At 40.6% G+C, this 24,825-nt stretch overlaps 1 protein-coding gene across 4 annotated transcripts; it reads left to right on the top strand.

The window, feature by feature from the left end:
- The first annotated feature begins 722 nt into the window (after positions 1-722).
- vopp1b (VOPP1 WW domain binding protein b) lies at positions 723-23,650 on the top strand. 4 transcript variants are annotated; one of them, XM_028025927.1, is made up of 7 exons: positions 899-931; positions 13,868-13,926; positions 15,163-15,297; positions 15,374-15,591; positions 18,717-18,794; positions 20,864-20,997; positions 21,801-23,650. In XM_028025927.1, exons 4-7 carry the CDS (start codon positions 15,557-15,559, stop codon positions 22,001-22,003), a joined length of 450 nt encoding a protein of 149 aa, XP_027881728.1. In that variant the 5' UTR covers positions 899-931; positions 13,868-13,926; positions 15,163-15,297; positions 15,374-15,556; the 3' UTR covers positions 22,004-23,650. The 4 variants fall into 4 exon arrangements, with proteins under 4 accessions (XP_027881727.1, XP_027881725.1, XP_027881728.1 ...); XM_028025926.1 differs by lacking the exons at positions 15,163-15,297; positions 15,374-15,591 and having other exon boundaries at positions 723-931; positions 18,717-18,785; XM_028025924.1 differs by lacking the exons at positions 15,163-15,297; positions 15,374-15,591 and having other exon boundaries at positions 723-931.
- The last annotated feature ends 1,175 nt before the right edge of the window (positions 23,651-24,825 follow it).

Raw genomic sequence — 24,825 nt, 5'->3', positions numbered from 1 at the left:
GACGTCACGCCCACATCGACACACCCACCACACAAGTGTCAAAGCCGCTGCTCCTGTCATATCAATAATTACTTATTTCATTCATATGGCTCTTACAGAGCCTCAGTGAAAACTTGTTTATTATTATTAACTGTTTGGTGCAAAACACTAATTGAAAATCGATTTATTTTTTACTGCATGTTTATGTCTGTAAACTAAGATGGCACTGAAAGCAGCTCTTTAAACCATTCAGGTTACGAACACAACAGAGACACAATCAAAACTGTCAGATGATTTATTACCCGCGATAATAACTCAGAAATAGTCCAAATTATAATGTATTTTTATTTCTTTCCTACTTACGGAAGGTTTCTGTTTATATCGTAGGTTTGTGGTGCCTTTCTATCCTAAAGAAAGATATAAAACTTCAGATATTTCACAAAAAGATACTAACATTCATGGAAAAACCTCACATAACCTTATATTAAAGCATAAAGTACGGCGCCCACCGTAAGAAAAGCTTGCAGTATTCAATTATGCTGCATAACTGACCAGTACAGTATTGCGAGGTAACGCAAAAGTTTTGCGAGGGAACGCAAAAGTTTTGCGAGGTAACGCAAAAGTATTGCGAGGTAACGCAAAAGTATTGCGAGGTAACGCAAATGTTTTGCGAGGGAACGCAAAAGAAAAAAAATTCCCCATGTCCCCTAGAGGGCTCCGTACTAGAGGGCTCCGTATCTTTCCGCTCCGTCCTGCGCGTCATTCGGTGTCTCCGTGTTTCGGGCAGCGGAAGCCCGATGAAACCGACTCAGTGAAAAAGGAGCGCTTCTTCTCAGTTCTTCTGCCTTTCAGCAGCAGGGCGTCTACTACAGCTGCCGCCTCCGTTAGCAGCGGAGACATGAGGAGCCCACTTGCCGGCGGTGTTGCCGTGACATTGTGGCTGTTAGTAGAGGTGAGTGCTGTCTGCCATTGTACCGATGTGTGTGTGGCTCCAGTTGGCTGTCAGAGGGGGAATGTGCTGGTTGTTGTGCCTGAGCTTCGGCTTTGCTCCGCCTGTGATGGAGCTCTGGTGGTGGCTTTCGAGTATTTCCATGGCTAGTTGCCAAATTCTACTTAAAACTGGTACCATGCAACATTTCTTCTCTCTGGGCAGAAATCAGACAGATAGTACAGGAAAGCCCTGAGTATTAGCCATCACTATGTCGCTGTCTACCAAGTTCAGCACGCAGCTGATTAGACAAAGAACCAGAGCGAAATCCCAAAGCTTGAGCCGGAGCAGCGGCATCCAGAGCTGGGTTGGCCGGCAGCAGTAGGCTGCTCTGACCTCCGCTGCTTTGTTTGGTAGGGGAAACTACCTGTCACCCTTTGTCTTTATGTTCATCCCGCCACACACACACACACACACACACACACACACACACACACACACACACACACACACCCACACACACACACGACCCCCCTCCCCCAACACACACACACATTTGCTCACTAAGGACAGAAGCTCTGTTTGATGAAGTTAGGAGAGGGCTGAGTATTGATCTAAGCTGTTCATATTCATATTCATATTTGTGCCATATCACATCACCTAAGGTGAATGAAACCACAGCTACCCCTGAAGTCAGCACAATGTGGTCCACCATGACAGTGTGTCCATTCATGGAATATTAATCCTCATGATTATTTTATTTGTGTAAGCTGAGTGTGTCTGCATCACTAAGACTGGAGGACGATCATGTGGCCTTCTGCCTGCATTTTACCCAATAAACTTGAAAAGTCTGTGTAAGTTTCAGCAGTTGGTGGTTTGAATTTAATAGCCAATTATTTTCATTAGGATCTTATCAGCTGTAAGACTCTGACTATATCACATAAACAGTAATTTCTCTATCAGTGTGGGGTATTTTCCAAAGAACAATGTGGACAGTAGTCCAAGCCACATGCATCCATGCTCTGCATGCTGATTATGTTCAGTCAGATATAGATGCTCACACCCGATTGTTGTCAGAATGCTGAAGTATGAATAAGGCAAAAAAAAAAAACAACTTTATTTCACTAGATAAAAATCACAAACTGTTTCAGCAAACAGGCTAAAATGGCAGTATCATGCCACAGTTTGGCCACAGGACTAGGAAGACTTCTATAAAGGTAGAAAGTAGAATCTATTCAGCAAAATCACAAGATAACATGATTACACTTCAAGATGAGGTGAAAACCTGGAGAGGAAAAACTAAATACTGGACCTGAAGGCTAGGTCACGGGGTTCTGACAGAAGGTTGGATAAATGATCTACGGATCAGAGTGTATTTTCTTAAAGAGCTGGCTGGCCGTCATCGGTGGACCTCCACTGGCCACCAATGGGTGTAGAGGCATGTTATTTCTCCACCTGTAGCATATTGAGCAGCAGAGGTGATTAACAGCGCTAAAACACTCCTCTTGGCTCTGATTGTTTGTTTCTGATCGGGAGTGGTGTATTTCTACAGATCGCAATAGTAGCACTGGAAGGAGAAGGAGGGCCTTAATGCTCTTTTTGTTATAATGTTACGACATAGTAACAGTTTGAACACATGTAAAAAAATATTTTCTTAAAAATTAAAGCTATTTTATTTTTGAACAAAGTGAAAAGGAATGGCGAGAGTACAGTACCCTGTGGTGCTCCTGTGGTGCTAACCAGCTGGTCAGATACTCAGTTCTTCACTCTCACAACCTGTGGTCTGTTTGTGAGGTATCTCAGATCCAGGTGATTGTTGAGGTGTCTTCTGGAGTTTCTCACAGATCAGATGAATTGCGTTAAATTCACTGGAGAAATCAAAGAACATGATCTTCAGTGCTGCCTGCTTTGTCCAGATGACAGAGTTGTTGAAGCTGCAACCGGGGCAAGAAGAAGATTTTACTTAATCTTCTGGGTGACAAAAGTTCATTTTACAGCCTGTCTTTTGCTGTGGTATCCTTACAGAGAATCTGTGACTCCTCTTGCTGGAACAGTTTACATATTATACTACCCTAACCCTATCCCCTGTGAGACGGAGCTTTAACTCCCATCTCCGGTAGAACTTTGAACACGTTCCGGGAGAGTCGGGGGACATTGTGTCCGAGTGGACCATGTTCCCTGCCTCCATTGTCGAGGCGGCTTATCGGAGCTGTGGCAAGGTTGTTGGTGTCTGTTGCTGCAGCAATGCTGTCAGGCTGACGAAGGAGTCCTATTGGGCCTTTTTGGCCTGTGGGACTCCGGAAGCAGCTGACGGCGGGCAAAGCGGCATGCGGCTCCCACGCCCGAGTTGCAAAATCTCGGGCGTGGGAGGAGTTTGGAGAGGCCATGGAGAAAATACTTCTGCACGGCTTCGAGGCGATTCTGGTCCACCATCCGGCGTCTCAGGAGGGGGAAACAGTACAGCACCAACACTGTTTACAGTGGGGATGGGTTGTGCTGCTGACCTAAACTGTGGGCCGGTGAGCAGAATACTTTGAAGACCTCCTCAATCCCACCATGCCTTCCATTGAGGAAGCTGAGCCTGGGGACTCTGGGTTGGGCTCTCCAATCTCTGGGGATGAGGTCACCGAGGTGGTTTAAAAGCTCCTCGGTGGCAGGGTCCCGGGGGTGGATGAGATCCGCCCGGAGTTCCTTAAGGCTCTGGATGTTGCAGTGTTGTGTTGGCAGAATCGACTCTGCAATATTGCATGGACATTGGGGGCAGTTCCCATGGATTGGCAGACTGGGGTGGTAGTCCCCCTGTTCAAAAAGGGTGACCGGAGGGTGTGCTCCAGTTATAGGTGGGTCACACTTTTAAGCCTCCCTGGCAAGGTCTATTCAGGGGTCTTGGAGAGGAGAGTTGGATAGTGGAACTTCGGATTGAGGAAGAGCAGTGTGGTTTTTGTCCTGGTCATGGAACACTGGACCAGCTCTACACCCTCAGCAGGGTCCTGGAGAGTGCATGGGAGTTCGTCCAACCGGTCTACGTGTGTTTTGTGGACTTGGAGAAGGCGTTTGACCGTGTCCCTCGGTGAGCCATGTAGGGGGTTCTCCGGGAGTGTGGGGTACTGGGCCCTTAGATACGGGCTGTCAGGTCCCTGTATGACCGGTGTCAGAGTCTGGTCTGCATTGCCGGCAGTAAGTCGGGCTCGTTTCCGGTGAGAGTTGGACTCCGCCAGGGCTGGCCTTTGTCACCGATTCTGTTCATTACTTTCATGGACAGAATTTCTAGGCGCAGCCAAGGTGTTGAGGGGATCCGCTTTGGTGGCCTTAGGATCGCATCTCTGCTTTTTGCGGATGATGTCGTCCTGTTGGCTTCATCAGGTCGTGATCTGCAGCTCTTGCTGAAGCGGTTTGCAGCCTAGTGTGAATCGACTGGGATGAGAATCAGTGCCTCCAAATACGAGGCCATGGTCTTGAGCCGGAAAAGGGTAGAGTGCCTTCTCTGGCTCGGGGGGGTCAAGTATCTCGGGATCTTGTTCGCGAATGAGGGAAGAAGGGAGCAGGAGATCGACAGGCGGATTGGTGTAGCGTTTGCTGTGAAGCAAGCGCTGTACCGGTCTGTCGTGGTGAAGAGAGAGCTGAAGCCAAAAGGAAAGCTCTCGATTTACCGGTCAGTCTACGTTCTCACCCTCAGAGGTGAGAACGCTTTGGGCCATGACCGAAAGAACGAGATCGCAGATACAAGCGGCCGAAATGGGTTTTCTCCGTAGGGTGTCTGGGCTCTCCCTTAGAGATAGGGTGAGAAGCTCAGTCATCCTTGAGGGACTCAGAGTAGAGTCGCTGCTCCTTCACATTGAGATGAGTCAGTTGAGGTGGCTGGGCATCTGGTTTGGATACCTCCCTGGTGATTTGTTCTGGGCACGTCCCACCGGGAGGAGGCCCCGTCGAAGACCCAGGACACGCTGGAGGGACTATGTCTCTCAGCTGGCCTGGGAACGCCTTGGGATTCCCCCGGAGGAGCTGGAACAAGTGGCTGGGGAGAGGGGAATCTAGGCCTCCCTTATGAAGCTGCTTCCCCCGCAACCCGACCCTGGATAAAGTGGAAGAAAATGGATCATCCATCCATTTCCTTCTGATGGACCTTTGTCAAACAATCAGTAGATATGTTTTTTTCTTTTGTGGTGTATTTCTTTTTAAAAAAAATGAATTAGCTAGAATTGGAATCTGTTCCCAGATTCTCAATCAGGAAATGAGAATTTAGCATCTGCTAATAAAAGTTTGGTCCCTATTCTTCGAGTTTGACTCGATCTTTGAAGTGAATGGGAAGAGTCAGCGTCAGCTAATAGTGACGCTCTTAATACTGCAGATGAAATGTGGCATACTCTGTGAAGGATAGGGATGCCTTTGTGCCTGGTACATAGTGTCTGACTTACAGTCAAACATGACTGTACCTTCAGCTGAAGAAGGAACAGCTTGTCCTGCTCTCTCTTGTCCTTACTGATAACTTTGCCTGAGTTATTTTTTAAAGTGACAGTTTTTAAAGTTATATTTACATTATCAACATCATAACTGGATTACTTCAAATCTAAGGACTGGGGGATTTTCTTACTTTTATTTTTACCTTACTTTTCTTCATCTTCAAGTTGAACCAGGGCAAAATGGCTCTGGACGGCCCCAGGGACATTAGCAGTATTATACAACGACTTCAGTCTATAGAAATGAAGATTAAACTGCTGGAGGTGAACTTTGAGATCAACGCTACCTGTGGAAATGAGACAACTCTTTCTCAATTCAACGGAGAGGTCGTACGCCCCGCATCAAGCAGCCCACCTTGGAACGCTCTGGGTGTCAAGCCAAAGCAAAAGTCTCACATCGCAGATCCGATGAGGCGACTGACAGGGAGAACCCCTCACCTGGACGAATCAGCGTGGCCGGCTCTGAGCCGAAACCCATCTTCAACTTCAACACCTGCTCCACCAAAGAAAAATAAACAAGCAGCTGCAACCAAAACGGTTCCACCGACCCCGCTCCCAAGGACAAAGCGACCAGCCCGGGCCTCAAAACATTCTGACACTCTGAACACTCTGTGGGAATCCCACTGAAAAACAGATTTTCTGTACTCCAGCCTGAGCCTCTGAGTGAAACCTCGCCTTCAAACATCAACAATGAGGCAAGACTATCACATCCACCCCCCAAAGCCCCAAAGGACAAAGCGGCTACCAGGAAAACGAAAGGTATCCCAAAAGTGCTTATTGTTGGAGATGAGGCAGTAAATGGAATCAGTCACGTTTGCAATCCCAAGAAAACGAGAGCGATTTCTTTTCCTGGTGATACTGTATCTGATTTAACACGCAAAGTTCTCTCTCTAACCACTGATCAGCCAGATATCGAGTTTTTAGTTGTGCGTGTTGGAGCCAACGATCTGGCAAAGCAGAAATCTGAGATTCTGAAAAAGGATTTTAATATTCTTCTGAACACTATGGGAAAATTCAAATTGAAGTTATTTCTCAGTGGTCCAATTCTATCACCTCAATGGGGAGACGAAAAACACTCCAGGCTGGACATGATAAACAAATGGCTGATTAAAACCTGCCCTGCCAGCTCAGTGACCTTCATCGATATCCTCTGGATCTATTGGCAGTGCTTTCACCTTTTTGGAAGAGGCGGATGCAATCTTAATAAACATGGGATAAAGCTACTCACTGCAAATCTTTTTCATTTTATCAACAAGGACAGCAACATGATCATCGCTTCAGAAGAACAGGCTCAAGGAGTTCTGACTAGGATGGAACCCTCTGCATATCAGGAGCAAACCGTTCCAAAACAAGCTGATACATCGACTGCAGACAGAGCGACTGGTTCACTTCCTCCTTCCCCCCTCCCTCTCTGCTCACCCACTCATTCACAGAATTCACAAAATACTTATGACGAAATGTCTTCTGGACCGGAGTTTCTTAAATTTACAGATGGAATGAATCAACAGGTTCGCTTCGGCACGTCTCTTTTTAGTGCTCACGTAGCAGACCTCACTTCATTTAAGCCACCTGACTCTAACTTCCCAGAGGATCCATCACTCTGCTTTTCTGAGGTCTGAGACCGGGGTCCAGATATTATCTTTTCACCCGTCTTACTCCAGAATGTGTCTGGCCCCCCGGCACTACAAAACAGGACATTACCTGTCCGGATAACTACAAGAAAATTTACAAAATACAGAAACATAAAATACAGCAGACCTAATTCGAACCTCAGACTGTTCCCCTGCCTAAAGGAACCTCAGACTGAAGAACTTTTGGCCTCCAAGTCACTTAAACTAGCTCTTTTAAATATCAGATCTCTCTGTGCTAAAGCCCTATTAATTAATGATTTTATCACTGAGCATAATATCGATGTTATGTTTCTGACAGAAACATGGTTGAATGACAATAATGAACCAATTGTACTAATTGAATCAGCGCCTCCTAACTACAATTTCTTAAGTGAGAATAGAAAACATAAAAAAGTGGAGGCGTGCTTCAATATAACAGGACGTGAAAAACGGACATGTCCCAGGAAATACGGACGTTTGGTCACCCTACTTTAACCCACTTGGACAAACAGCAACCATCACAAAACATTCTCTCACAGAAAACACAGCAGAAACATTTAATCAAATCTACTCTTCTTCCTCACCCTTAAGCTGTAATGACATAGATAAGTTGGTAAATGATTTTCTGTATAAAGTTTCAGATATCATTGATTCCGTTGCCCCAATTAAAATGAAGGTTGTGTCTGATAGGAAGAAATCTCCATGGAGAAATGCACAAACAGTTAGATCTGCAAGACAACTCTGCCGTAGGGCAGAACGAAAATGGCGTAAATCTCAACTTCACGTTCACTATGACATCTATAAAGAAAGACTACGTAACTATCATTTAACACTAAAACATGCAAGAGAGGCTTTCTTTGCAGATGTCATAAACAAAAACATTAACAATGCTCGAGCTTTATTTGCAACAGTTGACAGGCTCACAAACCCTCCTATGACGTTACCACCTGAATTCCAATGTATTGCCACCTGCAACCAGTTTTCCAGCTTCTTTTCAGAGAAAATGTAAAAAATCAGATGATTAATCTGCACATCCACTTTAAAACCAGTACCAATGCTGTGCCCAAACAAAACAAATACAGGAAAAATGACCCAATTTCAACTACTTAATTATAAAACCCTAGAGGAAATTATAAGTCAATTAAGCTCAAGTTCCTGCTGTCTGGATGTTTTACCCTCACATTTCTTTAAGAAAGTCCTGCTACTATTATTGATCTGATCCAAATAGTAAACTTAATGCTCTCATCAGGGGTTTTCCCCCAGGCTTTGAAAACAGCAGTAATCAAACCACTTATAAAAAAGAACAATCTGGACAAATCTCTACTTTGAACTACAGGCCGATCTCCAACCTCCCATTCATCAGCAAAGTTATTGAAAAAGCTCTGTGTAAACAATTAAATAGTTTCCTAATGATAACCAACCGCTTTGACTCCTTTCAATCTGGTTTTCATGCTCACCACAGCACAGAGACCGCCCTCGTAAAAGTGTTCAATGATATCCATATAAATACAGACTGTGGGAGAACCACAGTGCTGGTTCTGTTGGACCTCAGTGCAGCTTTTGACACTGTTGACCATGACATATTACTGAATCGACTGGAGAGTTGGGTCGGACTCTCTGGTCCAGTGCTTAACTGGTTTGAATCTTACATAAAGAACAGGGATTTCTTTGTTTCAATTGGAAACTTCTCATCAAAGAGGTCAAAGGTCACATGTGGGGTACCCCAAGGTTCAATCCTAGGACCCCTCTTATTTAATATTTATATACTCCCACAGAGTATGCTCTGTTATAACAGAAAATAATATTAGCTATGCAGTTGACACACAGCTCTACATTACGATGTCACCAGGTGACTCAGAACTCATCCAATCACTGAACAGATGCTTAGAACAGATAAATGTGTGGATGTGCCAAAACTTTCTCCAGCTGAACAGAAACAAAGCTGAAGTTATTATTTTTGGATCCAAAGAGGAACTATCTCAGGTCTTTTGGTTCTGGTCTGCTCTGCATCCCCAGAACCAGAACCAAACAAGGAGAAGCAGCATTCAGCATCTATGCACCACAAATCTGGAACATACTTCCAGAATACTGTAAAACAGCTGAAACACTGAGTTCCTTTAAATCTCGACTAAAAACCCATCTGTTTAGGATTGTATTTGAAACGTAATCAATTACACATTTAATGATGGAACCTGACTTAATGTCATGATCTGATTGTTGATTCTATGTTGAAATTGCACAAAAATCTGTGAGGGACGACAGAGTCCCAGAGCAAAATTCCGTGAAAGAGGTGTACAGAGCCTAGGGCCAGAAGAAAAACGGCGAGTGACTGAGGGTCACTGCGCGTAACACAAACCCTGTAAATTCTAGACACTAACGGGTACCATAGAATTGCACAAAAATCCATGAGGGATGGCGGAGTCCCAGAGCGAAATTCCGTGAAAGAGGTGTACGGAGCCCCGTGCAGGAAGAAAAATGGCGAGTGACTGAGGGTCATTGCGCGTAACTGAAACCCTATAAATTCTAGACACTAACAGGTACCATAGAATTGCACACAAAAAAAATCCGTGAGGGACGGCGGAGTCCTAGCTTGAAATTCCATGAAAGAGGTGTACGAAGCCTTGTGCCAGAAGCCGATTAAAATGGGCTTCTGGCACATCGTTTTAAACTGTGTGATTGTGAGCGTGAGTGAGAATAAAAATAGCAATAGGTATTTTGTTCCATATAACACAGTAGGAATGTAACAAGTAAACCTTTTATGGATGCAAACTCGACTAAAAACCCACCTGTTTAGGATTGTATTTGAAACACAATCAATTACAAATTACAAACCTGACGTGTTTTGATTATTGATTCTATGTTGCATTGTGTTTCTGTGTTTGATATGATGTAAAGCACTTTGAAATGCCTTGTTGCTGAAATGTGCTATACAAATGCAATTTGATTGACTGATTGATTGAATATTATTTCCTATTCCATGTGACATATCATTCTGAGTTTATATCACTACGTATAAGATCTAAAACAAGCTTGTAGTGTAAGAGTTTTTCTGTGTGTGTTTGTGTGATGCAGAAAAAGAGAGGTTATGTGTTTGTGAAAGAAGAGAGAAAACAACAAAACAAGCAGCTTCTGTAGCATTGATCTCCTGTGTGTCTAGATGGTGACACCATGACTTTCCTACTTTAACTTTATCACAGTATTCAAATTTTCTGAGACGCTGAATTTGAGGTTTTCATTGTCTGTAAGACATAATCGTCACAATTACAAGAAATAAAAGCTTGAAAGATTTCACCGTGTGATAAATCTGTATAATCAGCTTCATGCTCTGAAATCAGAAACTTTATAATATAATGATTTTTTTTACTGTGTATCAATAAAGTGTAATACTAATGTTTAATTTGTGAAAGCATAGAATACTGAGCTTTTTCTTTGCTTATTTGGCCTTCAGGGCCACTGTAGAATGAGACAAGCATGAAAATCACAAATTTATAGATGGTTACTTTACTATTCTACAATTCAATTTGGTTTTCAAAATTACAATTTCTGTAGTCTGCCCTGTTAGAGCATGAGTAAATGACTGTGTCATTTCAGAGATTGGTTAATCGTTATGGTAACGCCTGTCTGCAGCCCTGGGATACCCAGAGGGGGTTTCCACAGTGTGATAGCTCAACAATAGATATCACTCAGTGATATCTATATCTATACTCTCAGTGATCCATTCTCACTGAGAGTATCGGGTGTTTTCCCCGCTTCGTACATTTGCCATTTCCTGTTTACTTCAGTCCAAATACACCAAGTTTATGAAATGATGATCGCTGGGTGTATCCTGCTTTTTGATGTCCAAGGCATCATGAGTGGTCAGGAGACATCAATAAGACAGGAAGGAGAGGAGGAAGTGGAGGGATGGGAGATCAGAGAGTGTTGGAGTGAAAGAGAATGTTCAAATCAAGCAAATGTGTGTAGTCAGTGATTGAAAGTAGTCATTGTTACCACTTACCTTTTCCATATCAAGTTCTAAGGGCTGCAATTATAAGAAGAATTGAAGAATTCAAGAATTGAATGTTTGACATTCTCTCTTCCTATGAATCCATGCAACTTCAAAGGCAAAAATCATCCAGATCATTGCACACTACTGCAGTTCACTATGTACATGTTTGAGCTCTTGACGCCCCAGATGTCTCCCAGCCAACAGCCAACTGATCTGCCTTTATGGAATAACAGGAAAATGCATGCTCTAGTTGTGTGTAGTGGCAGCTTCTGTCCTATGGGAGCTGCAGGAACAGTTTCCTGCAGCTCAAATCGTGCAGTCTACAAAACATCATGCCAGCTGAGGTAGCCAAAAAGCAAATCAAAACAAAAATGGGTCAGAAGTATATCATTTAAGGATTATTTTTTATTACTTGGCATAGAAAGCGAATAGTGCTTATCTCTAGTTTTATCAGCAGATATCAATTATGATATGCTGATACATTATTGATGTATCTGGGATTCACCCATCCAGGTATGACACACATACTCACAGTGGCTTGGGAAAATATTCACCCCTCTTTGCATTTTTTCTGCTTTCTTACATTCCAACCTGTATTTAAAAGGTTTTAATCTACATTCCACATCATGCATCTGCATAAAATTTTAGTCTGTGAAGTGAAAACATTTTTAATTAAAAACTGAAATGAATAAGTATTCACCTGTTTCTATGTATTCATACGTAGAAATCAATATCCTCTTGGACAATTGATTCTTCGTCTATTGATCAGTCACTGCAGTGATAGATCTAATTTAGTATTTTTAATACTAAAATGGTGGATTAAACATCTTAAACATACATAAAGATACGAGTTCTACTGTTTTAAGCACTGTTGATTGCTTAAAATAGTTATTTTAAGCAATAAAATAGTTATTTTAAGCAATCAAAACACCGTAAAAAACTTAATTAATTGTTTATGAGCAACAGCGATTCCCACGGTTTTCTGCATGAGCAGGAAGAAGCCATGTTTGGGATTGCAGGAGATAGCAGAGCTAGCTCCTGCAGCTTTAGGAGATGGCTCTATCACCAGAGTAATTAGAAAACACCACACACTTTGTGAACACCTGAACTCCACTCTGACACGGCCTACAGAACCAGAACCAAACATGAAGAAACAGCTTTCAGCTTCTATGCACCATAAGGTATAATTCAGAAAATTAATCAAATAAACCAATCATACACTCAGACAGGATGACTCTTCAGTTGGTCATATTTCCCACATGTACTGTGTAAAAGAAACGTCTCCAGTAGAGACTGTAACGATCATAGGTGCAAATATTTCCTCCTTCCTGAAGCTGCTGTTTCTCATCCTAAAACTAGTTTGAGATTCGAGAGACTGAGGTATATACTGTTTTTTATTCATCGTTCATCCTGCTTTCTGTCATATGCAAACAAGTTCTGTTATTGATCTGTGTTATTAATGCAGATTTCCCACTGTTCTCCATAAACTAATCCATCACAGTTGGCCTGAGTTCTGAATATTTGGTATCCAGGCTGCTGCTCATTTGGTTTAAAAGGACATTTAAGATTTTGTTTGCAACGTACAAAGTATGATTAATGCCAGCATTAAAATACAAAATGTGTGTCTGTTAATGTGATACCTGTGAGAAAATATCACAGCTTGTCTCTTTAGCTCTCGGGTGAAGGCAGACGCTTTTTTCCTCTACTCTACCCATTCTGACCTGCTCTAGTTGTGTGTAGTGGCAGCTTCTGTCCTATGGGAGCTGCAGGAACAGTTTCCTGCAGCTCAAATCGTGCAGTCTACAAAACATCATGCCAGCTGAGGTAGCCAAAAAGCAAATCAAAACAAAAATGGGTCAGAAGTATATCATTTAAGGATTATTTTTTATTACTTGGCATAGAAAGCGAATAGTGCTTATCTCTAGTTTTATCAGCAGATATCAATTATGATATGCTGATACATTATTGATGTATCTGGGATTCACCCATCCAGGTATGACACACATACTCACAGTGGCTTGGGAAAATATTCACCCCTCTTTGCATTTTTTCTGCTTTCTTACATTCCAACCTGTATTTAAAAGGTTTTAATCTACATTCCACATCATGCATCTACATAAAATTTTAGTCTGTGAAGTGAAAACATTTTTAATTAAAAACTGAAATGAATAAGTATTCACCTGTTTCTATGTATTCATACGTAGAAAAGATAAACATTTTACCATTTTTATTTTTGCTCTGTGTAATTGCTGCACATTTTCGACCTGCATGGTTGATCTGCAACATTTCCAGTTTTCTGAAACTTGCAAATAAGTTTTTCCACAGTGTCGTGTGTGATGCTCGTTCCATGTTTTCTATTAAAGTTTCGTGCAACCTTGCGACTGCTTCCTGATCCAGCCATCAGTATAATTTCAATTTGCTCTTTTGTCAAAAGCATCTTCTTGGGTATCTGAAATATAAAAGAAATATACATTTTATATTCTCCTATGTATGGAAACTTATGGCCAACCTTGTAGATTGTTCCTCTTTATGTCCAGAGATAACTTCAGTTTTGTTTCTTTCAGCTGGAGAGAGTTTTGGCACATCCACACATTTATCTGTTCTAAGTTTAGTGATTGGATGGTTTCAGTCACCTGGTGACATCATAATGTAGAGCTGTGAAAACTAATCTAATTATTTGTTATAAAATTTCACATCTCATATAATATCTCTTATCTTACTGTCTCTGTCCTGATAATGCTCAGAATTCTAACACTTTTTTGGAGTTTTCTTTATTCACCATTAGTCAGGCAGCAGTTCTGCTGCTTTTCTCATGCAGGTTTGACCTGAAAGCTTTTGTTTATGTAGTCAGTTTTATTCACATTAGTCAATGTTACCCTAATTATAACCTTATTTTCTTTTACAGTGTGTTGAAGCCAAGAAGTTTTGCTGGTATTTTGAGGAACGATATCCTGCATATTTTGTGTAAGTCCAATTCCATTTTTAACATTTTTAACCTTTGCAATTATCTGCATATTAAAACAGGCATTGGCATATAAAATGAATTATAATAACTTGGAAAGTTATTTAATTTAATTCTTTAAATGAAAAAGTACAGGCAAACTTTTTTGTTGATTAATTGCACACACAGTGATGTAGTTCAATCATTTCTTTCTCTTCAATATGGTTTTACTTCTGACAACCCAGAAAAAAAGTGGTAACACTTTATTTGACAGGTTGTGAATAAGACTGTCATGACACCATCATAAACATGACATAACACCTGTCATGAACATGAGTAAGTCTTCATGAATATTTATGACTGTTGCCATAAAGTGTCATTCAGTAAATTATGACACTTTTAATACAAAGTTGACATTATTCAAAATGTCTTTGTTATGACAACTTGACATTTAACCAAGATATCATGATCTGACATAAATTTGTTATAAAAGTATTACTGATTAAACTTGAACAATTATGTAGCTTTATATTATTAAGGCTAAAGCTTAATCAGTGTTACCAAAAAAGTTCTCCAAAAATTTGTGCATTTCATAAGATGGAATTTTAGATGTATAATGAACTTATGCATAGACACCAATAAAGTTTGAAAAATCAATTTTGAATCTATTTATCAGTTCCTCCATTGATATTGTAAAAATTTGGAGTAGCAAAATAGCAGACAGGAAGTGTTTTTACTCACAAAATGGCATCTTAAGCAGACCTAATGTTAACCTGCTTTTAGATGGAGGAAACAGAAACCAAGGCATTAAGAGAAGACATCACCCTGCTGACTTTATCTGGATGAGCTGTGAAATCACATCTGTGTGCATCAGGATAAACTTTGCAAGTCATTGACAACTGTAGACCTGTTGCCCTGACAACAGGTACTGAGTAAGCAAACAAGCACATATCAGGACCCCTGCAGTTTGCTTATCAACTTCTCACCAACATTTATATGTTGGTGAGTCATACTCACCAACATATAAAATAAAATAATTCAACCTGACAGTTAAATACTTTAATCAACAAACTCACTAAGCTAGTAACTAAACTAAACCAGAGAGAAAAACATGCAAGAATGATGAAAACTAAACTACTAACAGTAAACAATAAATAAAACCAATAATAGTCATGTTCAATAAACAAGAATATTTGTGCCACTTGTCAGATTAAAAGTACGTTTTGAATATAATAAGCTTTAAGTGTTGGGTTCTGCAGGGGAGTGGTTTCTCTACATTTACAGGGTGGCAGGCGGACGGGATCCAGCTGGTGCTCATCAAGACCAATCAGCGAAGGCCTTTAATAGGAGCGGCTTCCCTGAGGCAGACGCCAGATGATTTTGCTTCTATAGTGGTACACTTTGGCTCTCTGTGCTGCTGTTATTGTGTTTAGCTTGTTCTGATTCTTCTCTCATCTATTCCCTCCTCAGAGAACCAGCCCTGATCACCCCCTGGTGCTCAGACTACCTAATTACCTGATCCTCGCTGCTCTGCTAAAACTAGCTCCTGGCTACCTCCACGACCACCAGCCAGCTGCTGCCTGTCCACCCTCAGTCTCATGCTGGAACTCCTCCCCCCGGAAATCCCACACTGCACCGACTGTTGGAAAACCCATGTACCCACCTCTGCTCATCCTAACCCTCAGCCAGTAAGCCATCACCAGGTTACACCATCATTCCCTTCATTTGCTTCCCTGTTTAACCACTCACCTTTCCTCAGTTCCTCCTCTGGCCCGGTTCCTCCCTGCTGCTGCAGATCAACGCCTCTCTATTTTCTCCCCATTTGCACTCATTATTCAATAAATCTGTTAAACTGCGCTTGGTGTCCGTAGTTGTTGCTTGCCTTCGAGTCCTGGTAACCCCTCACCATGACATTAAGCAGGTATTAAACATTCCTTTCATTAAGCCCACATTCTTCAAAGCACATTATGTTTTTAAGAATTGTTGTCATATTCTATTTTTGAATGTCATGTTTTCAATATCTGTAAGTGGAAAATTATCATAATTAACAAAAAAAATTTAGGCCTACAACCATCCATCTGTTTGTAGTTAATGTGCTTCACTTAGTAAAAAAGCTCCTAAAATAAATAAATTGATTGGGTCTGATGAAATATCACAGTTTAACGTAAACTGTGAATGTCGAGAAATCAGATTTATTTAGGAAGTGTTTGTAAACGAAACTAATATTTACACTAATTTAGATCATGTGAACCAGAAACACTGTGGGCTCTCACTCTGCCATGTAAAGAAATGACTCATAGGATGACATGTAGTCACAGTCCAGTATAAATATGTATGCTTAAAAATTAAGGTATGTATCGGTGAGACCAAATGAACTCCATATTTTTATTGATTAGTTTAGACGTATTCACACATTTGGTTTGTGTTTCAACAAGTTCACAATGCAAAGCAGAGGAGAAACAAAACATTCATTTGAGATAATGTTTGATTAAATTTTGCTGAATCAGAAATCAATATCCTCTTGGACAATTGATTCTTCGTCTATTGATCAGTCACTGCAGTGATAGATCTAATTTAGTATTTTTAATACTAAAATGGTGGATTAAACATCTTAAACATACATAAAGATACGAGTTCTACTGTTTTAAGCACTGTTGATTGCTTAAAATAGTTATTTTAAGCAATAAAATAGTTATTTTAAGCAATCAAAACACCGTAAAAAACTTAATTAATTGTTTATGAGCAACAGCGATTCCCACGGTTTTCTGCATGAGCAGGAAGAAGCCATGTTTGGGATTGCAGGAGATAGCAGAGCTAGCTCCTGCAGCTTTAGGAGATGGCTCTATCACCAGAGTAATTAGAAAACACCACACACTTTGTGAACACCTGAACTCCACTCTGACACGGCCTACAGAACCAGAACCAAACATGAAGAAACAGCTTTCAGCTTCTATGCACCATAAGGTATAATTCAGAAAATTAATCAAATAAACCAATCATACACTCAGACAGGATGACTCTTCAGTTGGTCATATTTCCCACATGTACTGTGTAAAAGAAACGTCTCCAGTAGAGACTGTAACGATCATAGGTGCAAATATTTCCTCCTTCCTGAAGCTGCTGTTTCTCATCCTAAAACTAGTTTGAGATTCGAGAGACTGAGGTATATACTGTTTTTTATTCATCGTTCATCCTGCTTTCTGTCATATGCAAACAAGTTCTGTTATTGATCTGTGTTATTAATGCAGATTTCCCACTGTTCTCCATAAACTAATCCATCACAGTTGGCCTGAGTTCTGAATATTTGGTTTCCAGGCTGCTGCTCATTTGGTTTAAAAGGACATTTAAGCTTTTGTTTGCAACGTACAAAGTATGATTAATGCCAGCATTAAAATACAAAATGTGTGTCTGTTAATGTGATACCTGTGAGAAAATATCACAGCTTGTCTCTTTAGCTCTCGGGTGAAGGCAGACGCTTTTTTCCTCTACTCTACCCATTCTGACCCTGCTTGCTGTTTTTGAGCATCATACTTCATAGAATCAAACATGGAGAATCAACATTTATCTTATGCCTACCTTTTTATCTTTTTTCTTTTTTCCTTTGGTTTGTTATTTTGTTTGCATTTCCTTCTATTCATGTAAAGCACTTTACCTTTTTGCTGAAAATATGCTATGTAGATATAACCTTAACTTGTAAAGTTAAGGTTATATCTTAACCTGGAAATCTGGAACAAACTTACCTTATCTTGATGTAAAGCAGTTGCTTTACATCAGGGAATGAGTTTGGTGTCTGCTGTATGGTCCCATAAATTATTTACTGACACACATTAATGGTTAAAGCAAGTAGCCCCTAATCTTCCAACATTCCCCCAAACATTGCAGCTTTCTTGCTAAAGTCACCAGACTCAAAGTGAATAAAGTTCCAGCACCTGACAGCTTACAGGAGTTTCTTGTTCCACTCTAACAGCTGAGTCAGCACTTCTCTCAGTTGCAGGGGAAAGAAGGGGTGGGGAGGGGGACAACAACAAGCAGCTTACAGTACCTTGCTTATCAATGTGGAGCTGAAGATTCCATTATCCATCTGCTGCAACAAACCCATTGTCATCTGAACAAAGCAGGCATGTTCAGTTATCTTATAATGACTCTTCAAATAATTGTACAACAAGAGAGACTGTGAAGCTATGTCCACACTAAAACATGCCACATGAAACATTGTTTTTGGAGCTCATAAAAAAATAACAACAATGCTCAAGCATTGTTGATATTTTATCTTCAACAGTTAATAGGCTCACAAATCCCTCCTCTGACTGTTCCGTTTGAACTCCACTCTAACACAGCCTGCAGAACCAGAACCAAACATGAAGAAACAGCTTTCAGCTTCTATGCACCACAAATCTGGAACAAACTTACAGAAAATTGCAAAACAGCTAAAACACTGAGTTCATTTAAATGTAGACTAAAAATCCACATGTTTACAGTTGCTTTTGAAACATAATAAATGGAACATTGACCAATTGATGATTTTGATGGTGACACTCATTGAAATGTTATATTTGGGGTTTTTTTCTCAATTATTGACTGCATGGTGATTTGGTATTTTTGTGTTTTTAGCACTTTGAACTGCTTTGTCGCTGAAATGTGCTGTATAAATAAACTTGACTGATTGACTTAATTTCTCTTTGTGATTAATAAATTATTTTGGAATTGAATCTAATTAAAATGAATATAACAGACCAGACTTTGGCATGGCCCTTTAGCATGTTCTTCTTCTTCTGTCTGTGACCTGTTGGTCTGTCTGTCTGTTTTGTTGCAGATGTCGCTCCTATGAGGACTGCTGTGGAACTCGCTGCTGTGTTAGAGCCTTGTCCATTCAGAGATTATGGTATTTCTGGTGAGTTCCCCTAATCTACTTCTGCTTTACACCTAAAATAACAAATTATCTTAAGATATTCAAGCTGGCAGATTTTTAAAGTCTCGGTAAAATGCCTGGTGTTATTAAGATCCACTTCAATCTGGAGAGACTCAGACGGAGATAAGAAGACAATTAGAAGAGTTTATTGACAAACAGAATTTAAAGTCTTTGGCGCTCGGGCCCCGGCTGGGGATAACGGTTATCGCAGCGTTAGCGATAGGCTTCAGATGAGCATCCCGATGCTGTTAGGAACGTCATCCCCAGGGCCCGGCACTGGTGGTGGAGGTTGAAGAAGGGTGCGGGCCTCAGGACCGGGCGAATGGAGGAGAAGGGGTGGTTGTGGGTTGAGCTCGGCTGGAGAGCGAAGGACACCATGAATGAAGGTCCTTATCAGCTGGGACTTGGTCGATGATTGGACGTGACGTGGCTTGGTCCGGCGTTGATAGGTCGACGATTGTGGGCAGGTCGCTTCAATTAACGGGGGGGATAAAAGAGTCTTCCAGTTTGAATTTGCGCCTAGGCTTCATTACAACCATGAGCCTAGCAGACTCTCTGAATTGGGACAAGCGGCTTCTCTTTTTCTTGTATTAATTTTAACTTTTGATATTTTTTGCTTTTTAGTAGTTATTGTATAAACCCTGCTTTGTTTGCTGTTGCCTGCCTTCACAGCAGAGTTACTCTTAAATTGTAAGACTCTGTGGATTGTTTTATTATTTTCTGATCTACAAGTTTAGAGTCGTGATGAAAATAAAGAACTATCAACTTGGAATAAATTTGGAGGTAAATGCTGGACATTGAAATGACTGCATTATCCTTACCACTGATTCAAGCAAATGAAAGGACTGACAGACAACTATTCACCCCTGGAACAATCAGAAATCTAGAAAGATAATTTTATTCACTCAAAATCAGGATGTTTATCAATGACTGCTGTTTGACATGGAGAGAATACATACAGTAGGGCTGCTAATAATCAATAAATGGCTTTAAAAAGCATGCACTGCCAGACTGGACTTTATCAATAACTTTAGAGTTTTCTGGGAATGTCAACATCTCTTCAAGGCAAATGGATTTTGTCTGAATAAATCTGGACTTCAAACATCTTTTGCTCCAAACAGCGGGCCTCAGTCAGATAATATGAAGATATGCTGAACCTCAGCTTCTGCCTTTCTGAGATAACAGGAGAACATCAAGGACAGGTGGCCAAGACAGGATCTCTATATCATAATAATGGCTGATAGGATGGAACCAACAAATGGATTCAATCAACTCAGTTTATTTCTATAGTGTTATTTCACAACAAATGTTGTCTTTACATAAAAAAGTCTTTTAACACTTAATAATAGTCACGCATACTTTCCAATTGATCCTAACTGTTGAGCAGTGCATTAAGGTCCGTTAATTATTCAAAGTACGTAATTTAAAACGTTTTCTATCTAAGGAAGCCCAGCAGAACTTGGAACCTTTGACTTCCAGCACTCTCTCCTCCTGGATGACAATAAGGAAGTAAAGGAAGTAAGAAAATGCTCAGGTAGCCAGTAGCCCATGGAAGTAGCTCAGGATAACCTAAGTCAGTCTAACTATATAAGCTTTAGGGTTCCATGTTTTGCTCCAGGAGACATAAAAGGTGTGACGTGTTGGAGGATGTTGTTCTGTTGTCTTCACACCAGGCAGGCAAATGGTGGCACTCCAAATAGGCGTTGTCTTCCAGTCCACAGGTGGTCAGCCCAATCCCTTTGATAGAATGTGATTCTCCCATGTGACACTAACCTTCAGAGCAATAGATTATGAATCGATCCCCACTTGGGAAAGGAAGGGACTTCGTGTCACTATACGTTTGCTGTAATTCCAGTAAATAAATTGTGATGTTTCTCTCTCAGCAGAAGAATTTTAAAAACGGTATTGGACTGTAAGTGCTAATTTGGGATTAGCACTCTGGTGTTGTGATCCAGAGGTAACATTGAGGCACTCTACTTGGGACTGAAGCAATCTGTTTGAGGAGCAGCTTCTGTACTTTAATATTACAACATGTTGTGTTTTCCTCTCAGGGTCCTGCTCATGATGGGGGTGTTGTTCTGCTGCGGTGCTGGCTTCTTCATCCGCAGAAGGATGTATCCTTCTCCTCTGAGAGATGAGCCAACCTTCAATGTGTCCTTCACCAGGCAACCTGTCACCTCGCCAGGTAAAGCCTTGTTGTTTTCAGTTGCTATGCTGCAAACAGCTGTTGTAGTTATTGCTTGTTGTCTGTTCAATAAAAACTGAATACAAAATGTTTAGCAAAGACATCTGAGCCTCTGTTGTGATTGCAGAAGCTTTCACTACGTAACATCACACCCAGTGAGGAAGTAACATTTGAGAAAGAACATCAATCTGAGAAGGACTTGAAATTAAACTTTTTCCTTTCTGTGTTTCTCTGAGACTGAAGAAATTAAACACAGAACAGATTCTTTAAAACTAGTAGCAACATTGTCTGATTAAAAAATCTACTACAGTGAAATATTCTCTCAAGTTTGTAGTGCTATGTTAAAATAAACTCAAAGGTTATTAATAATAGAGCAGACAGGGGAATACTGTTATTGTTTCACACTTAATGTCAGCACAAGGTCACAAAGTGGATAGGGCTGTGGCTTCTTTGAGTTAAACCATTTGAGTCTATGGTAGAATTAAATTTAGCCTTTCACCCTCAATATCAACATGAATGTTAAGGCCTCTGATATAATGATTGTGTTTAACACTAAACTAGACTCAAAAACATCTGATCAGGCGGTGAACGTGGGATAGATATGACTAATTAGCCACTGAAAGGCTAATTAGCCAAATTTTCCTGGTAAATAGTTAGCTATATTCTTCACAAATCCTGTTCATAGTCGTTAATAGACACAAAGCTGCTTCAGTTCCAGCAGCTGATCACTCGTTCTGCAGTCCAGTCTTATCATGTGAAGCTAAACTCTTGTTGGTGTGTGTGGGGGGGGGGGGTGTTTGCAGTTTCCCAGCAGCCAAGCAGCATACAGAGCTTTGGGGTGAACAGGATGGCTGGAGGTGACCCTGGGATGACATTGACCCAGGCTGCGTATCGTTCACAGCCGGGCTCCACCCAGATGATGATGTGGTCCTACCCGCCACCTCCATCCTACTGTAACCACCCACCACCACCTTATGAAAAAATCATCCAGAATGACAAGAAGTAGTGTCTTCAAAGAGCTAACCAAGTGGAACATGAGAAGGGAAGAAGGGTGATGGAGACAAAGTGCAGCTAAAGCTGAGGAGAACAAGGACCAGTCTGCTGTTTGCAGGTTCATGCTAACTGACTTTGTGTGAAGACTAAATGACACAGGTCTACCGTTGAAAATAAGCACAAAAATAGACCCACGCACTCTGGTTCTGTTTAGAACACACACACAGCCTGACTGGAACTCATCTCACTGCGTCTGGGCAGAGAAAGTCATGGACGGTTACTATGGACTAAAATGTTGCAGAAACTGGTCTCTCTCCACCAAAAAACATTTTAAAAAAACCCTGGAAGGATGGCACAGGTTTCCCAGCATGCAACATGAGCTTCTTCATCAATAAGTTATTGATGTATTTTCTTTGTATATGATGATGACTTGATGTGGTAGTTGGTGACTAACATTAAGTGTCACCTAAAGACATCCTAGTGGTGACAAAAGTGCAGCTCCAGGTGTGGTTGAACTCATTTTCACTCTTGAGCATCATTTTAATGGAGTGGTTCTGTCTTCCTGCCATATTATCCATTTGATTCTTTGTTCAAAGAAATAATACAAGAAACTTGTTGATTTGCGCAGGGATTATTGGGAACTGTGATCCAGTTCCTTGACCCAGTGCAGCTTGATGCTTTCTTTCCTAGTTTTATTAAACAAAAAACTAAAGCTTAAGCTGGAGTTCTCTTATCAAGTTTGTGAGTTCAATAAAACCTTTTGTCCCTTAACATTCATGTTGATTCACTTGACTTTTTGGTCTTCAACACCCTCAACAGAACAGCTTGGCCCCTGCCAGGGATCCTGACTTTTATCCATTTTCCTTAAGTGTTGTGAGTCAAGTTTAAAAATGAATTTAAAAAAGGGAAGAAAAAACTTTACACTTTACCTCATGACAATGTTTTAAAAAGATAGCTACAGGTGTCAAGAGGACAAGAAATAGAGCTGCCATTAATATTTACCATCTGTGCAACATGACCTAATGGACCTAAGTTTAACATTTCTGTCCGTCCGTCCATCCATCCAATGGAAACAGAGACACTGTTTTCAAGCTTATAGGATGAACTAGAGAGCAGACTAGGAGAGAGTCGGCCTTAAACACTGGGAGACAGAACCAGCTGGGTCATTTGCAGGACGCTACAGTTGACAGCACAAGCTCAACCAAGCCTCCTACGCCCCCTACCTTCCAGGAAGTTACTACAGCTGAAATAAATGTAAAAAGGATAAATACTTGCAGATTCTGTTTCTAATCTATTTAAACAACTTTGAAAAGTGTGAATAAGACACAGTAGAGCTGGTATGTACAAGGAAAGGTAACCTTATTTGGAAGCAGACTACATGTAGCTAAACCATATTTTTTTATATTTAAGCCTGAATGAATAATTGTTGCAATGTGTGAATCAGAAAAAATATAAAATAAGTTAAAAGTTACCCAACATGTTTTGTTTTTGTTAGAATTATTATGTGTTAATGTTAGGAATATTATGTTTTGTTATCACTCTTACATTAGTAGTTTTACATTGCCAGTTTGTTTTTCATTTAAAGGTTTTAAGTGTTCTCGTCCTCTGGAGAAAGAACTTGATGAACTGTGTGTAAAAACAAAACTTGCTTTTCCCTTAACCTTGAACATGTTTTTGCAGCTGATTTCTTATCTACCAGAATACTGCTTACTTGTGAAACTGCCTGTGTGCAGAATTTAGTATCTGTTTCCCCTGCTTTCAAGATAAAATCTTGTCTTCACTCTCTCCCATTCCCTTTCACTCCCTTTCAAGGGTGCTGCCAGGAATCTTGGGCCCCATGACAAAAAATTCAATTGGGCCCCCCCATGCAGCTGCAGTTAAAAAATTTTGAGTCTATCTGACCTATCAAAAGCATCACAATTTTGCTTTCTTTAGTCCAATACTGATAACTAGCAAAATATTTACTGCTCATGAATTTTACATCCAACAGTCTGCATACAGCATGCAAGTACATTTTTTCTATTAGTTTTAGATTACTGAAATGTCTCTCCCCACCAGCAACAGTAATAGGCAACATGCAAAATACACATAAAGCAATCCAGACTTCTCAAAAAATCTATGTAACTTTAATTTTAAAAAAAGTTTTCTCCATATTTATTAAAGCTGTCACCATGTCAAGACAGTTTATGAAACAGATAATCTGTGAAAACAATCAATCTCCTCCACCTCCTCCCTGCGCTACTATTGCTAGCTAAAGTAATGTAACGACCCGACCAAAACAACCAATCAGAACCAGGAGGAGGGTCTTAGTGCTGTCAATCAACTTCATTCACTCACTGTTAAATGTGCTAATGGTGGAGAAACAACTACAGAAAAATCATTTATCTGCCGTCACTGGTAGCTATGCTAACTAGACTAAGCATTTACAACAGGCTATGCTAGCTGTTAGCATGAGCGAGGGGGAGAAAGGATGAGCAGCCACATGAGATTGTGATTGACAGCAGTAAAATTCTCCTGCCACTGACTGGTTGTTTCTAGCACTTTGAGAAAGCAAAGGAAATAGATTTTTCTATCTCTCATACCATACTGTCACAACATAATGACAGTTTAAACAAATATGTAAAAATATATAGATATATTTTTATAAAAGTTACATACTGCAGGAGAGGATGGGTCAGGAGGGATGAGCTGCTGCTAACTGACTCATCTGTTGTTGAGGGATAAGTTACATATATGAATATCTTAGTAATTTTTTTCCTTAATTCATTAGATGCTAGTGAAATGGAGGCAAACACTAACTATGCTAAATGGTTGATAATCTCACAGTCTACCCAC

Source organism: Xiphophorus couchianus, chromosome 8 (assembly GCF_001444195.1).
Source record: "Xiphophorus couchianus chromosome 8, X_couchianus-1.0, whole genome shotgun sequence".
NCBI lineage: Eukaryota > Metazoa > Chordata > Actinopteri > Cyprinodontiformes > Poeciliidae > Xiphophorus > Xiphophorus couchianus.
This window is presented reverse-complemented; position numbering and strand designations above follow the sequence as displayed.